Source organism: Symphalangus syndactylus, chromosome X, assembly GCF_028878055.3.
Source record: "Symphalangus syndactylus isolate Jambi chromosome X, NHGRI_mSymSyn1-v2.1_pri, whole genome shotgun sequence".
Lineage (NCBI taxonomy): Eukaryota > Metazoa > Chordata > Mammalia > Primates > Hylobatidae > Symphalangus > Symphalangus syndactylus.
Genome location: NC_072447.2, coordinates 21946780 through 21964194, shown reverse-complemented (window position 1 = coordinate 21964194; position 17415 = coordinate 21946780). Strand labels below are relative to the sequence as shown.

The 17415-nt window shown below is 38.6% G+C and overlaps 1 protein-coding gene across 6 annotated transcripts in view; it reads left to right on the top strand.

Moving 5' to 3' along the window:
- The window catches only part of PNPLA4 (patatin like phospholipase domain containing 4), a 28934-nt gene extending 19902 nt beyond the window's left edge, over positions 1-9032 (top strand). For 5 of the 6 annotated variants that reach the window (XM_055267194.2, XM_055267196.2, XM_055267195.2 and 2 more), the window contains 2 exons: positions 5639-5791; positions 7090-9032. In XM_055267194.2, coding sequence (XP_055123169.1) covers positions 5639-5791; positions 7090-7221 — 285 coding nt within the window. In that variant the 3' untranslated portion in view covers positions 7222-9032. Of the gene's footprint in view, positions 1-5638; positions 5792-7075 lie in introns of all 6 variants that reach the window. The other variant, XM_063634961.1, reaches the window with a different exon arrangement.
- Positions 9033-17415: the final 8383 nt, after the last annotated feature.

Sequence of the window (17415 nt, the reverse complement as noted above, 5' to 3'; positions counted from 1 at the left end):
CGTACTCCAGCCTGGGCAACAGAGCAAAACCCTGTTTCAAAAAAAAAAAAAACTGCTTTTTAAAAAATATTATTTAAAAAAGTTCTGTAGCTTTCTCTGGCTTCATCTTATGACTATTTTAGTACCTTACTTATAGTACATACTCATTAATAGATGTGTCAGTAAATGAATGGAAAGAAATTGAAGTTTAGTCCTATATTTTTGACTAATGATTTTTCTTTACTACATATGAACTCTTTCCAATGGTAGAATAAATCCACAGGAATGTTCACACATTTAGGCCATGTTTTCACAGATTCTTGTCAATTTGGAATAAGAATGAAAATTTTCAAGAGGAATTCTTAACTCATTTGTTTTAAGAGATAGAATTAGCATTGGCAGGTGACTAAAATATCAGAATAAAATCATCTCCAGAACTGGCACATGCAGATCAGAAGAAAAGCTGTAGGGTTGGCTGGGCATGGTGGCTCACGCCTGTAATCCTAGCACTTTGGGAGGCTGAGGCGGGCGGATCACCTGAGATCAGGAGTTCAAGACCGGCCTGGCTAACATGGTGAAACCCTGTTTCTACTAAAAATACAAAAAATTAGCCGGGCGTGGTGGCTCATGCCTGTAATCCCAGCTACTCGGGAGGCTGAAGCAGGAGAATTGCTTGAACCCAGGAGGCAGAGGTTGCAGTGAGCAGAGATCATGCCATTGCACTCCAGCTTGGGCAACAAGAGTGAAACTCTGTCTAAAAAAAAAAAAAAAGAAAAGAAAAGCTGTAGGATTTTGCATTGTTTCCTTTCATCTGAGTTGGAATTCAAATAATATTTTGACTGAGTAGTATTATAAGATCGCTTCTTGGCCTTTTGGTTAAGATTAAGTGTATACTATTACAGGAACGTGAAAATGCACCCTTGTATTACCCTAGTCCGTGTGGATTTGGCATTATGGGTCATTTATCCTTTCATTATTGACACTTGTGTCGGAAAGAGAATTGTGGAATACTCCATGTAACTGTGCTTTTATATGAGGTTGATACTGTGGTCCTTAGGCTTCTATTTCCTCATGGCTTAGACTTTTTACATGGAAATGCAGCTCTGTCACTGTCATAGCAAACAGTGGTAGCTGGCCTTGCCACCAGCTAGATTTGGCTGGATGGAAACCTGGATCTCAATTTCTAGTTATTCTGAAATAGACGCTCTTATTCTTCAGTCACTTTTTAGATTTTTTTGCACTGCCTGTTTAATTTTTGAAACAACATGTTGGTCCTCTAGGAAAAATTTTCTATATGGTGTTTATAGATGGTCAACTGTTAACCCTTTAGAGCCTTCTCAAAAAGTAGATATCTGGAGTCATCATTTTTAATCATCCTTCACACATGCAAAAACCAAGAAAGCAATGCACCAAGAATCAATACTTAGTAGAGGTTAGTATGGCGGGTTTCTCAGCCTCTCTTTTAGAATTGTATTTTTACTTGTCTTTCTTTGATTAAAAAATCTCATCTGTCTCTTCTTCCCACCGTAAATGGAAGATTCTCGCCTGTGTCTAAGGAGGTGGGTATCTCTTTGTCTCTTTCCCTCTCCCTTCTATTTTAGGAATTGCTAATCAAAAGCATTGTTGGGCATTGCTATCTGTAGGCTATCTCATGAAAGCAATGCAGATATGTTTGCAAATAAGAAATTATTGTTCAAAGCACATTTACTTCTCTTTCACCCCTCAGAAATCAGTTCTAATTTGCCCTGCCCCGTAGAGCATCCCTGAATTTTACAGTGTGCGAGAAAAAAAACCTGAAGTGAAAAGACAGCTATCCCTTCTTGCCTGTATGTTCTATAGCAATAGATGTTTTATTCTCTGTAAAGTATCAGATAGCAAATACTTTCAACATTGCCTCTGTCAACACACCTACTCAACTGTGCTATAGTAGAGGGAAGCAGCCGCAGGCAATATCTCAACAAAAGGTCCTGGTCATGTGCCAATAAAATTGTATTTACTGAAGCAGATGGTGGGTCATAGTTTACCACCCCGTGAACTATAGAAAGGAAACCTGCAAGCCTCAGTTTCCTCTTCTATAACATGAGGGAACTGAATATACGAGCATGACCTTTCTGCCTTATAGGGTTTGCATATTAAATTATACATGTGAAATCACTTTTAAACTATTAGGCCCTGTGCCATGGTATTTATAATAATTATAGATAGCAACATTCGTTCTTCCAGCAAAGTATTTTTTATTCACTTGTTTTTTGAGCAAAATATACCTTAAGAAAATGGAGCCCTTCATTGAAGTTCTATCACAAACATATCCCCAGAGTCTACCACACATCCAGACACACACTGGATGCTCAGGGATCACTTGCTGAATGAATAAACTGGCCCTTTCAGTAGAGGTTAACTCATCAGGTCCTTTCTTAAGTTTTCCACTTACATTATATAATAGCAGTTACTTGAATTCATAAGGCATGTTCTCAATAGGTACCCATAACACATCAACGTATAAAGCAAAGTTTAACAAGTACTGCCAGATGAATATTCTAGCCTGTTTAGGTGTAACGGGTAGCCTTATTTCTTTAGAAGTGATTCCATTAATTCTAGTTTTCAGTGCTATAACCCAGAGAACAATCACAGTAGATGTCTGCCCCACAATTGGGCATGAGTTTTTTTGTTTTGCTTTTGTTTTTCTATTGAGCAGTTGCTTATTTCTATGTCTTAGGACTCAGGCATTGACTTGAATGTGGAACACACTTAGAATATGGCCAAAGATTAGAGAAAAGAATAGTAGGCCTAGCAGTGGGACCGAGAGGTGGTCACTGTACAGCCTGTAATGAGTATGATTTTGAAACTATTTTGCCCTGGAATTTTTATGTACTTGCTCTCCCTTTTCCTTTGAGGATGATGGTGATATGTGATGAAAACTGACAAACACACAAGAAAACTCTAACAGGGTAGACCAGCAGCTATTTTTCTTAAGGACAATTTTGGAGTCACAGAAGCTCATGGAAGTAGCTCCCAGCATGTAGAATGCTGCCCATGAAGCAAGAAGGTGGGAATGACTCACAGCCATATGTTGTGAACAGCCAGAGAATTCATGGACAGAAGTGTTTACTATGCAAGATTTTAAATTATCAGTAGAGCACAAGATATAAAATGTTTCTACTTTTAATTTGGAGGTTGAAGAATATTTGTTGTTGTGACGGTTGTTTCCAGAAACTGCTGGAATCTGCATGCCCAAATGAATGCGTGATTGTCCTAAGTGATACAGCTTGTGAGAGCATAAATCAGGAGTAAGAGGTACCACATTTAGCATGTCTGAGCAGTGGGGCTATAGCATCAAGGGTTGTGAAGGAGCTGGCATCATTGCAAGTTTAATCAAGTGATTTGATAAGCTGCTATACATTTTCCCTTGTCATTTATCTAATCAGAATAAGCTAACAAGAGTGAACAAAATTTGGAAAAAGGATTTTCGATTCCCTGAAACAGCAGTCATTAACCCCACAGTAAATTAGAACACTTTTCAATTTAATGAGCCAGATTGCCCTTCTTTTCATTAAGTTGAATAAATCACAAGAGCTGTTACTTAAAGTTGCATATATTTAATTTTTCTTGATGAAACCTATATGAATTTTTACATCATTGATGACAGCTTCTGTTGACAATATGAAATAATTTTGGAAGCTGTCTTTCTTTTCCCTTCTGGGTATTATCCTATTTCAGAATTTGATATTCACACCTAAAGCAATCAGGGAAAAAAAGCAAGTTCTGGGACAGAATCGGATATTTTGGAGCCTTTTTTTGCAAACCTCCCTTTTAGATCATACAATTACATAACCAGCTATATTTTATGTATACATATGGGTACATATATAAACACACACAAACACATGTATACATGCATATACACATATGCATATAAATATGTGTATTACACATATAAATAAGTATGTGTAATACACATAACACATAATATATCATAATCTTTATATTCTTTTAAAAATAATGACAATATGCAAATTATGCAGGTCAGTTTTATTTTAATCCAATCTACTTATACTCTCTCCTCCACCAAAATGCAATTCTCTCAAAAGGAATTTTCAACCCATTTTTATCTTTTATTTATTTACTTTTATTTCCTTTGGAGGAGTTTGTGGCTGGCCAGAGCCTTTGTGAATAATGTGATAGTACTCATTTTGTCATCAGCTTTAGAAATAAACACAATTGGCCGGGCACGGTGACTCATGCCTGTAATCCCAGCACTTTGGGAAGCCAAGGCGGGCAGATCACGAGGTCAGGAGATTGAGACCATCCTGGCTAACCCGGTGAAACCCCGTCTCTACTAAAAATACAAAAAATTAGCCAGGCATGGTGGCATGCGCCTATAGTCCCAGCTACTTGGGAGGCTGAGGCAGGAGAATGCCGTGAACCCGGGAGGCGGAGCTTGCAGTGAGCCAAGATCGCGCCACTGCACTCCAGCCTGGATGACAGAGCGAGACTCTGTCTCAAAAAAAAAAATAAATAAATAAACACAATTAAGAAGAACATGAAAAAGACCCATTGGAAGAAATAAATGCATGGTTTTAAGTGAGTTGAGAACATTTTATTTTGGCCTGTTTCTCCCTCCTCTTGCCACCTTAATGTTGAATAACAAAGGTTTGTTTTATCTGCATTGCATTTTACACATTGAAGTAAAACTCAGTTTACAAACTTCACTAAAGATTCCTGCATACAGGACTTTCAACTGTTACCAGACTTTTTGTTTTTTTGTATATTATCTGAAGGCTATTTTTAATAACAGATAAACTTAGACAATTTGGGCGTTATTTCCATGTGTGTTGTGTTTATTGATTGCTATAGCTTATCATGTGAATACATCAGATCATGGCTGCATTGAGACTGTTTGGCCTTGGAATAGACAGCAGAAGGAATATTGTCTGTGTGGCTCTTCAGTCACCATTTCTCATTGTGCGCTTCTGTAGAGCTAGGGGCTGAGGCTGCACACACCTTGAGCACCTCATTGTCCGTCCTCATTGCCCCAAGACTGTTTCATTTTCTTCCTTGGGAGGCTTCTGTCCTCTGCCTTCTCCGTCACTCACTCTCCTTTGGGGTGGGCTTGACAGCACTGAGTGCCTACTGAGGAATGTGTGCTTTGATGCAGCACTCCCATTCCTTATGGCTTCAGGACATGCCCCTTGCTTCAAGAGCACAGGAACCACTTTGGAATTAGAAGCATTTCTAGTTGCTGTATTTACTTTTTAAGTTTGCCACAGAAAATGCCAGTTTCCAATTCATATCATAAAAATGGAACCTCCTCTGGTGGGATGTTTTGTTCAGCATCCACAGTAAATTTGACTTTTTAGCTTGATTAAATAATGAACCCCAATCTAATTACACATGGCTTCTTAGGCATGCACTCTAGTCAGTAAGAATTCAAGTCTTACAGACAATAATCTAGTGAAATTCTGTCCAGAGTTGTTCTTATATTGGTAAGTAATATGTGTACCAAGATTGGTTTTACCCCCAGAACAGATCCCCAATGAGATTAGTCCTCAAAAATAGCAATTTATAAGCATATCCAAGGCACACATATTATTAGAAGCTGCTTTTATTTGTGCAGGATGTGTTGTTGACATGTGCTGATGTGAGATGTTTCTTTCCACAGAAGTGGGTGGATGGAGGCCTCACCAACGCTCTTCCCATCCTGCCCGTCGGCCGGACAGTAACCATCTCCCCCTTCAGTGGACGACTGGACATCTCCCCGCAGGACAAAGGGCAGCTGGATCTGTATGTTAATATCGCCAAGCAGGATATCATGGTGAGTAACTATGTTCAGTGATATTTGAAGAGTTCTGATCTACTAAAAATTCCCACAGAATTCAACGTGTTTCCCAAGCACTGGAAGTTCATTGATAATTGTAGGTAGAAGTTGCATCTTCTCCTTAGTGTGTTGTTTAATACTTTACGAAATATATCAGCCATAGGAACTTGGGTTCCTATGGACTGTCAGCATTAAGTCTTTTTTGCTGCTTTTATTTTTATTTTTTTTATTTTTAGCACCCCTCCTACCTTAGCCTCCCATGTAGCTGGGACTATAGGTGTGCACCATCTCACGGGGCTAATTTTTTTATCTTTTGTAGAGACAGGTTTTCACTAGGTTGCCCAGGCTGGTCTCAAACTCCCTGGCTCAAGTGATTCTTCCACCTTGGCCGCCCAAAGCACTAGGATTACAGACATGCACCATGCCCACCCATTTTTGATGCTTATTAACTGTCACTTCTTTTTCTTCACTTCTTTTTTACATCAATAAACTTGGTAGGATATCAGAGCAATTTTTTTCTTCTTTGAGAGAGGGTGTTGCTCTATCCCCTAGGCTGGAGTGCAGTGGCAAGATCGTGTCTCACTGCAGCCTCGACCACCCAGGCTCAGGTAATCCTGCCACCTCAGCCTCCCAAGTACCTGGGACTGCAGGCACATGCCACCACACCCGACTACTTTTTTAAAAAAATTATTTGCAGAGACAACGTCTCACTGTATTGCCTAGGCTGGTCCCGAGCTCCTGGGCTCAAGTGATCCACCTGCCTTGGCCTCTCAAAGTGCTGAGATTACAGGCCTCAGCCACCACGCCTGGCCCAGAGCAATTTTAAATAAAATCATTTATTTGCTCAGAAAGATGGAGGTAATGAAATATATAAAAATAGTGGAGAAAAACTTAGGGACCCAAATGAATAATTGACATAAAAATACTGATTCCCTTTATCTAGTCTAATAGTTTTCCACATGGGATGATATTGTCCCTAGACATTTTTGGTTGTCATGTCCCAGTGGTGCTACTGGCGTCTAGTGGGTAGAGGCCAGGAATGATGTTAAACGTCCTGCAGTGCACATGACTGTCCCACAATTAAGATGTCGCGGCCCCAAATGTCAGCAGCACCAAGGCTGAGAAACCCTCCTTTAGTGTATCAGTGGAGGTAACTTCTGAAGTTTAAATTTTTCCTACTGATTTTTTGTTACTACTAATTGTATCTGTGATAAGAAAACCTAGATTGTAAAAATAATGTATATTTACCTGTACTGCAATATCCTACAGCTTAAATTTCAGTCTTTTTATTCTAGTTGTCCCTGGCAAACCTGGTGAGACTCAACCAAGCCCTTTTTCCCCCAAGCAAGAGGAAAATGGAATCTTTGTATCAGTGTGGTTTTGATGACACTGTTAAGTTTTTACTTAAAGAAAATTGGTTTGAATAAAATGCCTAAAAGTTTATAATGCAAAACACATTTTAGACAGTTTTTGATGGAAGTTTCTAATCAAATCCTTTTTAGAAAATCTATCAAGACTCAATCTTATTACTCCTTGCAATATTTGTGTTTATTTTTAATATTTGAAATATCACTTAGCACAAGGATATAAGAGGCACTTTATTAGAATTTGAAAATGTCATTAAGAAGGACACACTTAGGTGATAAGGAATCATTTTTGGTGAATTGTCGCGTCCTTTAAAAAATGGAGGAGGATAGGTTCTTTGGGTAAATTGAGGAACATGGAAAATGGAGAGCCACCACTTAGGTGCCATGGAGAATATGTGGCATGATCTTGACATGAAACATGGGTGTTTCCATGACTTAGCTATGTCCCTGTAGCTCTGGAACTGAGGGAACTAGGTAGGAGAGGAAGGATTTGAGAAATAGGCAACTCATGGTTAAAGACCTTTGATCAGGACTGGAGGAACAAAGGTTTATGTATTAGTCCATTTTCACACTGCTGAGAAAGACATACCCGAGACTGGGCAATTTACAAAAGAAAGGTTTAATGGGCTCACAGTTCCACATGACTGAGGAGGCCTCACAATCATGGTGGAAGGTGAAAGGCATGTCTCACATGGCAGCAGACAAGAGAAGAAAACTTGTGCAGGAAAACTCCCCTTTATAAAACCATCAGATCTCTTGAGACTTATTCACTATCATGAGAATAGCATGGGAAAGACCTGCTTCCATGATTCATTTACCTCCCACTGGGTCCCTCCCACAACATGTGGCAATTGTGGGAGCTACATACACTTCAGGATGAGGTTTGGGTGGGGACACAGCCCAACCATAACAGTTTGCTTTCCACAGGGGTGTGCAGTTGCTCCCAGTGCAGTTAGGGGCAGATATCCAGAAGCCTACGAGATTTTCAAGAGGCTTATCCCCTCTCATCTTCCTCCCCTAAACCCCACCCCCCAGTTTAGGAGATTATCAAGCTGGTTGTCATTCATTCTCTCTCTCTCTCTCTCTCTCTCTCTCTCTCTCTCTCTCTGGCCATACCTCTCTGAGTATTTAGCTATTGTTCTGTATACTGGATACATCTATTATGGGAACTTAAACAGATAAAATACTACTGAACACAAAGAACCAAGTAGCCTAGTAACTAAGAATTAAATCCAGAATAATCATTCACTTCTCATTTTTAAATCATGTTGTACTGATCCCAGGTCTTTTACTTTCTGAGTTGTCCATCACTTTGAGGACTTGTGTATGGGCTTGTACTAATTTACTCACACTGTCTTAAATCCTAAATCTGTTTTTATGAGATTTTGCCAAGCATGAACTCTTGATTACTAAGAGGCAGTTAGAGACAAACCAATTTAATTCCATGTCTTCAGTTGTCACGCATTTCTTCTTTTACCCTTTGAAACTATTCTTTGAGTCAATTTTATGGTTCTCAGAAGCCAAAATACACAATTTTTAGCACATAAACACCAACGATGGCCTCTTTTTGAGGAGCTCTGCACAGACCCACTCTAGAGTAATGATGGTCCCTGTGGTATGTACTTTCTCCTACTCTAGCAAACATGTAGTTTAATCTTAATGTGTTGTTTCCATAAGCGACATGAAGTGGATAGATTCTCAATTGTTATGTCCACTTATTCACTAGGTAAATTTTCAACTTTAATACTTTTCTCCTTACCCCTTCCTTTGACTGTTTCATGTGAATGTTCTATTTGTATGATACACTGTATTTCAATAAATTCCTTGTTGATGTATGCTTAAATTGAAGAAATTTAAGCTGCAAAACCAAATCTCATTGTATAAGACTTTTTTGAAGTATCTTGTGTCGACTACATATATATTTGACCCTGTGGGTGGATGGTACTTTTCTTTTTAACTTTTATTTTAAGTTCAGGGGTATGTGTACAGGTTTGTTATAGGTAAACTTGTGTCATGGGGGTTTGTTGTAAAGATTAATTTATCACCCAGGTGTTGGTACTTTTCTTTAAAAACATTGTAAGATCATTGACATATCAGTCTGCAGCAACTTTCCTACATGAGGGGAATACAGCGGTGTAATGAAACACATACTTGGTACACACTAGGCACTCTCCGGGGCTGGTGCACCAAATTCTCCTGTGAGCACGCTACCAAGCATGCTCTGCTTACCTTTGCTGGAGTGTGTGCTCATGCAGCCATACTAATTGAAAACAGGCATTCACAACAGGATCTGCCTCACTTGTGGGATCAAAATTTTGAGGCATTGTAGAGCTGGCATATAGAAAATCTGAAAGGACTTTCTGACCCAGATACTGATATGTTTGCAGGGTAATTACTGTGATTGGCAGCTTGATAAATTCCCAATTCCTGGTGGGGGCAATTTCCTTATATCTTTGAATCTGTCATTAAAAATGTCATTAGTCTTCCTTTTCTTCTTTTCAGTAACACACTTTACTTTGTAACTGTGGTAACCCACTGCTTCCATTGACAATTAGAGAAAATAGATTTGGTTTTTAAGTTAAGTAGTGCTCTAAAGGAACAAGCCATATATTAAAAAAAAGAAAGGAAAAAAAACTTAATTCTGGGTTCTCAGTATCAGGTGCAGGGTGTGTATACCAGAAGCTTGCAAAGATACAGTCCCACCACTCTGGGCATTGAATTTTGATTCTAAACAAACATGAGCACTCAAAATACACAGATATTAGTGATTATGCTTTTAATTTTTTGGAGGATTAAAAAAGATAAACACAATTACATAAAAACATGTTTATAAATATTAGTTGTAGAAAGTTTTTGGATCCAGTCTATTACTTTTACAATTGAGGAGCCTAACTATGGAAGATCAGTGTTTTGGGATTTTTCTTGCCTAAATTTTGTCTATATGATAGCAAAATAAAATCAGAAGTTGAAGTAATTATCTAAATAACTCAAAGTAGGAAGGAAGGCAGTTATTGCAGTTCATGTAAAGTGGACAGATTTTTAGACAGCTATCATGATTCTGATTTGCAAATTGACAGTTTCCTTGGGCAGAATTCGCCATTTATTTGCTTAGTTCTGCACTTCAATTTTTCTCTAACTGCACAACTCAAAGCTCTGCTTACTTAATGCTAACACACATGTTTATTTTTCCTCACACATATCCCCTAACTCAGTATAATTTCCCCATTTTGACTGACTTAGAGGGGAAAAATATGATTTAACTTTATTCATACTTTAGAATGCATGTCTGAGTACACAGTCATGTACAAGTCATAATATCACATCCAACTTAATCTTGAAATAAGATAATTTGTGAAAAACATGAATATGAACAAACATACTTGCACATATATATGTATACACGTATACACGTACCTAAAACATGTCACAGCAGCTGCATTTTAACTGTGCCTAGATGAAGCAGTATTTATGTAATGCCCGATTTCACTGAGTTTATAAATGCTCTTTAACCTTTATATAGTCAGATTCACTTTTGTGGACATACCTAGTAAAGTGCGTATGCGTACTCTACTCTTGGAAAGCCCCACAGCTCCAGCCAATCCAAGAATATCAGCCCTCCCTTGATGGGCTCAATGGCTTTGCAACATGACCTTCCAGCTATGGCCAAGCTCATGGCCCTGCAAGTAGGTCCTTGATTCATAAACTGTCCCTTGCAAGATTGGACTTGGGCCGTGCAATGAGTCTACTGGGCACTTTTGTGGATCCCTCCCTTCACGGAGCTCACCTGAGCAACTAAGAAAACAATCATGTGAGGTAGGTAATTCAGGCCACACAAGCAATGTGAAAGGGCCAGGAAGCTTGAGGAAGTTTTATGGTGGCTGCTTCTCCTTTTGTCCAACAGCGAGATGTGCTGGTGTCTGTTGCTAGCCAAGACACGGACTTCACTATTACCCCCTCACCCACCACTCACCTGGACACCCACCACTCACAAGAGGACCCCCTAGAGGAAAGGCTCAGGATGACACATGTTCAAATCCTGAAGTTACTCCAGGAAGAAGGTAAAATGCTCGAAGGAGTGATCACTGGGCTTATTGACATTGTGGACACATCAACCCCAAAACTTGGTTCCTGGCAAGGTCATGATACTAGGCAATTTAGCTCTACTGATCAACCTCAATCACAACTATCTCTTGACAATTTCAAATCCAAGGGGGTTACTAGTGCCAATCACTCCCAGTGAGGGAAATGATCTGTTCTACTTTGCCATTTCTGGTTCCTCCTTCTACTGGCTGAACAGAATCATGGTAATGGATGATCTTATTGTACTTGTCAAGGGGAGATGGATTTGCTGCCATATGATGGGGATAGGGAGGAATGTGCATGAAATTGGGGTAACCCCTCCGGTTATCCAGTCTACAACCAGCACTAGTGGAATAGTTAGTGGGAAACCATTGCAACCTTATATGGCAGAAGCAAGGGTACACATCCCTGAGGACCTAAGGTTTGAGTCATGTCACTGGAAAATGGACTCTGATCACCTGACCTGTGCCTGAAAAGGAAGCCACCTGGAATAGAGAATAATTGAGGAAAGTCAATGTCACCTCAGAAACAGTGGCAGCCACAGTGACCTAGGATGGCCAACCTGATGCCAAGTAGCTGAGTTTTAGAAGCCCGTTCTCCTACCAGCTGCCAATAGTAGGAACTGTTCATATCATATCCTTCCAGTACCTGCTCTATGTGACTTAACACAGCCAGGGTCTATTACTTGCTGCTAAAGGACCCCACTTAGAGTCAATGTACACTTGACCCTTGAAGAAAATGGGTTTGAACTATGAGGGTTCATGTGGATTTTTTCAGTAAAAATTACACCAAGTGTGCCTGCCTCCCCTTCCACTTCCTCTACATCTTCTGCCTCTGCCACCCCTGAGACAGCAAGACCAACCCCTCCTCTTCCTCCACCTCCTCAGCCCAGTCAATGTGAAGACGAGGACAAAAACCCTTATGATGATCCACTTTCACTAAGTAAACAGTGAGTATATTTTATCTTCCTTATGATTTTCTTAATATTTTCTTTTCTCTAGCTTACTTGATTGTGAGAATACAGTGTATAATTCATATAACATACAAGGTATGTCTTAACTGACTGTTTTATGTTATTGGTAAAGCTTCCAGTCAATAGTAAGCTCTTAGTAGTTACATTTTGGGAGAGTCAAAAGTTACATGTGAATTTTTGACCACAGGAGTGGTGGACAGGGAAGTCAGCACCCCTAACCCCCATATTGTTCAAAGATGAACTGTGTATAAATACCTGCCCAACAACTGGTGAAAAAGCAGATGAGAACTTAATTATTTCTTTATTAATTTCTTATGTTAAAAAATCCCTGTGTAGGGCAGCACAGTTGTGCTTGTTTTAGGGTACCTAGGTCTTTCCTCCTAAAGTAAGCATTAAAAGTTAGGAAACATAAAGGGGCTTTGATTAGGTTGTCATTTACAAATGTGCAGCTTTGACATGTGTCTTTAAAACAGGAGAGGTTGTCATCTGTCTCCCAACTAGGAACCTGGTGCTTAACTGGAACTTATGTGTGGGGTAAAAGAGTAGGAGTGTCCGCCTTCAAATACAACATCCTTAACACTCAGAAACTGAGAGGAGGAGCTGAAGGAGATCAAATGGCTTATCACATTATCATTCCTTACATTTCACCATGAAGTTGTTTTTAGCTGACAGTCTTTGTAAAATCCTCCTCACACACTAAGAACTGAATACATTTTGGTTGCATGTTATAGCCACCTATGTATTCTAATGTTTGGTACAACATTTTCTTCAATGACTTCCAATCTTTCTTGAATATGACCTGTTTTATAAGGTAATCCAATACATATATGCACATATTTTACACGTATATTTCCATATGCATATAGGTATACATATGCAAATATAAATATGTAAATATTTACTCATATAAATAAAAATAATTTTTATGAAACACTTTTATTATGTGTAATGTTTTTTGAGGTTTTTATTCCATTTTGATTTGTAAAAATTGTCATGCTACACTTAAATAATTTCACAATCACTAATGGATCACGATCTGCAGTTTGAAAACATTCTCATGCAAACTTAGAACAACACAGACACTGAAATTCTCAACTTGTGTTTAAAAGACTACAAAAAATATGGCATCCAAAAATAATTAGTACTTTATTTAAAATAATTTCCTTTTCTTTCTCCTCTGAAGTCTTAGATATGTTTTATTTAACTTTATGGCTACAGAATATTTCATAGAAATTATTTCTGCTCAAAAGCATGATTATTTTCTATGAGTGCTATGGATAAAAATTCCTTAGTTTATGTATTTCATCTATATAAAGCTACTTAAATGGTGATAGTCATTCCATGATGAAATTCTTTAATCAATTAGTTATATAAACCAAAAAGTATTCTTATTTTTTATCCACATTGTGGACATTAAGATAAAGTAAATATACCTGTAAGTATGCAAATACTTTTTATCTAACATAGGTCATTGTCGCCTTGCAACAATAAACATAAAATCAGTTGGCTAGATTGTCCTTGAACAATTTAGTACACCAGGCCACTGGCATGAAAAAGTGCAATTGATTTCATTTTCATTTGTTATTATTTTATATAACAACAATATACAATATATTATCTTTTTAATTGTGTTTTACAATACCTTCACTATCTCTGTCAGTGAAATATAATTAACTTACTGTTAAAAAAAGAATGCATATAGAGTTAGAATATGCAATCAACATTGTGAAATGCTTTGCTTAAAGATCTTTCTACAATTCATGTTCTATTTTGATCTATCACATTTGCTTAGTGGCTACAATTTACTGGTCAGCCTCCATGTCATCTTAAATGGTGTAATTAAATTATTGACTATAACTGGGAAGATTGAGAGGGTACCCATGTAGTTTTAATGTACATTTCAAAATATCAGTGATTTGCAAAGTATTTCTATGGATTAGAAGGGTCAGAAAGAAGGTATTTAATCATTGCTTTCTGGTCTATTCCATAAATATTTATTGAGAATTTACTATGTGCCAGGATTTGTGCTACATACTTGAAATGTAGATGAGAACAAATAAAGTAGGTTCCTGACTTAAGGGAATATTTGTTTTACTGGGTGAGAAAGCAGTAACAAGTAAATGAATCAATAAACAAGGTTAAAAATGGGGACTTTATTAAATTACAAAAGTAAATAGAATAAAATAGTCTATGGTGCTATAGACTAATGGGGAAGGTGGCCTCACAAAAAGCGTAGCAGGATCAGTGCCATCCTTACTCTCAATAGTATCCTTGCATTAATTCAAAAAATGACTTTATTTCCTCAAGAGATTTATTGCCATTTGCTGGGAAGTTATTGTATTTTTGCTATTGTAATGCACATCTTCAATGACTTTGATATGAATGATACCTGCTCAATCATAATCAGCTGCCTTTTTTCTTATTTTTTTTAAGTTTTAGAAATAGGATCTTGCTCTATCACTGAGGCTGGAGTGCAGTGACACTATGCAGTGAATGCATAACTCACTGTAACCTTGAACTCCTGAGCTCAAGCGATTCTCCTGCCTCAGCCTTCTGAGTAGCTGGGATTATAGGTGCATGCCACTACACCCAGCTAATTAACGTAGAGATGGGGTGTTGCTGTTTCCCAGGTTGGCCTTAAACTCCTGGAGGGATTCAAGGGGTCGTCCCACCTTGGCCTCCCGAAGTACTGGGATTACAGGATTGTGCCATGATGGCCCAGCTGCTATTTTGAAGACATTGTTAGAGATATTAGCTCACAGTAGTTTTGTTTTGTCTGATGGTGCTAGTGCCATTGGGACTGATCTTTAGCTTTTCCTTTTGGATTAGTTTAATATGCTTTTGGCACAAATAATGTAAAATCATAGATAATAAAAATAATAATAAATTTTAAAAGTCTTTTTTGATGTTGTTGTGAGGGTTGTTTGTAATGCTCCAGGTGCTGTATCAGAGAGATTGGCATCATCCCCATACAGTTCTTTTGTAGAACACTGCCCTTTTCTGGTTTTATTCAGTCAAAGCAGACCATCCTTTTGAAAATTCTCTTCTTTCACTGGGCATGATAGATTAATAAAATAGCTATACTCAAGAAGAAAAAGAAGTTTCAATAGAATACCATTTAAAAACTCGCAATCAAATGGCAAGCCTCATTCTGGGTCATGAAGCATGGGAGCATTCCCATTAAATCAGGGATAAGGCTCGTGTGCCTGGCATCTCTGCTATTCCATACACCGTTCTGCAAGACTTGGAAAATGCAGCAACAAAGAAAAAGAAAAACCAATAAAATGAAAAAAAATACTGGAATCATTATTGTTGGTCCAAACTCATCATTTTGTAAGCTCCCCGCTATTTTGCAAACCTCTCAAGAACGCGAGTCCAAACTGCACGTTTATGTAAGCTCCCCACTATTGTGCTGACATTGGTCAAAGTGAAACATTTCATGGGGGTTCGGGCTGTGAGAAACATCCTGCCTAACCACCTGATCACAAGGCAGACAAAGCCCCAACTAGAGAAACGTCCTTGTCATATCTTGCTGGGCAAAGATCCAAGGAACACCATGATGACATCCCGCCAGAACAAGGACCAGAACCACCTTATCGTGGGAACATCTTATCAATATCCCGCCAGGCAGCAAGCCATACTGCCCAAACCCTTCCCGCCTATACCTGTAAGTACTCCCAGCCTGTAAGCAGCGGTGGGCTCTGGCATTAAGCTGGTCCCCCACTTCTTTAGGTTTTATGCTGGACACAAAGCCTGCATTTGCTGTTGAGCCACCCTCTTTCTGTGTGTGTGTCTTTTTTTAACCCTCACCTTCCCTTCATAACCTAACAATTATATTTGTAAATTGTCTCTAGCATTATGCACATGACCTAACTCACCACTGGTCCTCAATAATTGAGGAATAAATAAGTAACTGAATACCTAAATATTTCAGTATAATCAACTGAAAAAGTAATATGAGAAGTTAAAGAATTCACTCAAATGTCTATGAGAATATATTGAAATTAATAATACTTTATATCAGCAGAAATTTTAAAAGTAAGAAAAATGAAATCACAATAGCAAAAAAAGGCAACACACAGAAAATGTGCAAGATACATTCAAAAACTCTGCACATTAAATCTGCTTATGTGATATCAGACATATTATGTTGCTGAATGGGAAAATTATGTTGTGTATTGGTGTTCAGTATCCATATATTAAACCACAAATTTTACAAATGCCAATCGCACTCAGAACCTTGGTTTTCAAAATGTGACAAGTAGATGTTAAAGTTCATCTGGCAGACCAGGCGTGCTGGGCTGGCTCATGCCTGTAATCCCATAACTTTGGGAGGCCAAGGTGGGAGGATTGCCTGAGCCCAGGAGTTCAAGACCAGCCTGGGCAACATGGCAGAACCCCGGCTCTTCTGAAAATACAAAAAATTAGCTGGGTGTGGTGGTGTGGGCCTGTAGTCCCAGCTACCTGGGAGGTTGAGGTGGGAGGATCACCTGAGCCCGGGACGTAGAGGCTGCAGCAAGCCCTGATCATGCCACTGCACTCCAGCCTGGGAAACAGAGTGAGACCCTATCTCAAAAAAAAAAAAAAAAAATTCATTTCACAGAATAAATGCTCAGTAATAGCCAAAAAAGATTAACTATTTTTTAAATCTATTTAAAAAATTTTTTTGAACTTTTATTTTAGATTCTGGGGGTACATGTACAGGTTTTTACCTGGGTATATTGTGTGATACTGAGGTTTGTGGTACAAGTGATCCCAGAACCTAGGTGCTGAGCATAGTACCCAACAGTTTTTCAACCCTTTCCCCTCTCCTCCCTCCCCCTTCTAGTAATCCCCAGTGTCTACTGTCTCCATCTTTATGTCAGTGAGTACCCAGTACTTAGCTCCCACTTGTAAGTGAGAAAATGCGGTATTTGGTTTTCTATTCCTGTGTTAATTCACTTAGGATAATGGCCTCCAACTGCATCCATATTGCTGCAGTGAACATGATTTCCTTCTTTTTAATGGCTGTATACTATTCCATGCTGTATATGTAATTTCTTAATATTCACTTTCTTAAATTCTTCAGTGAATTTTCTCTCACTGTCTTTTGCCTATTTTTCTAAAGAGGCATTAGAGGTTTTTTGTTTTTTGTTTTTTCTTTGAGTCAGGGTTTCACTCTGTCACCCAGTCTGGAGTTCAGTGGCTCAATTACAGCTCAC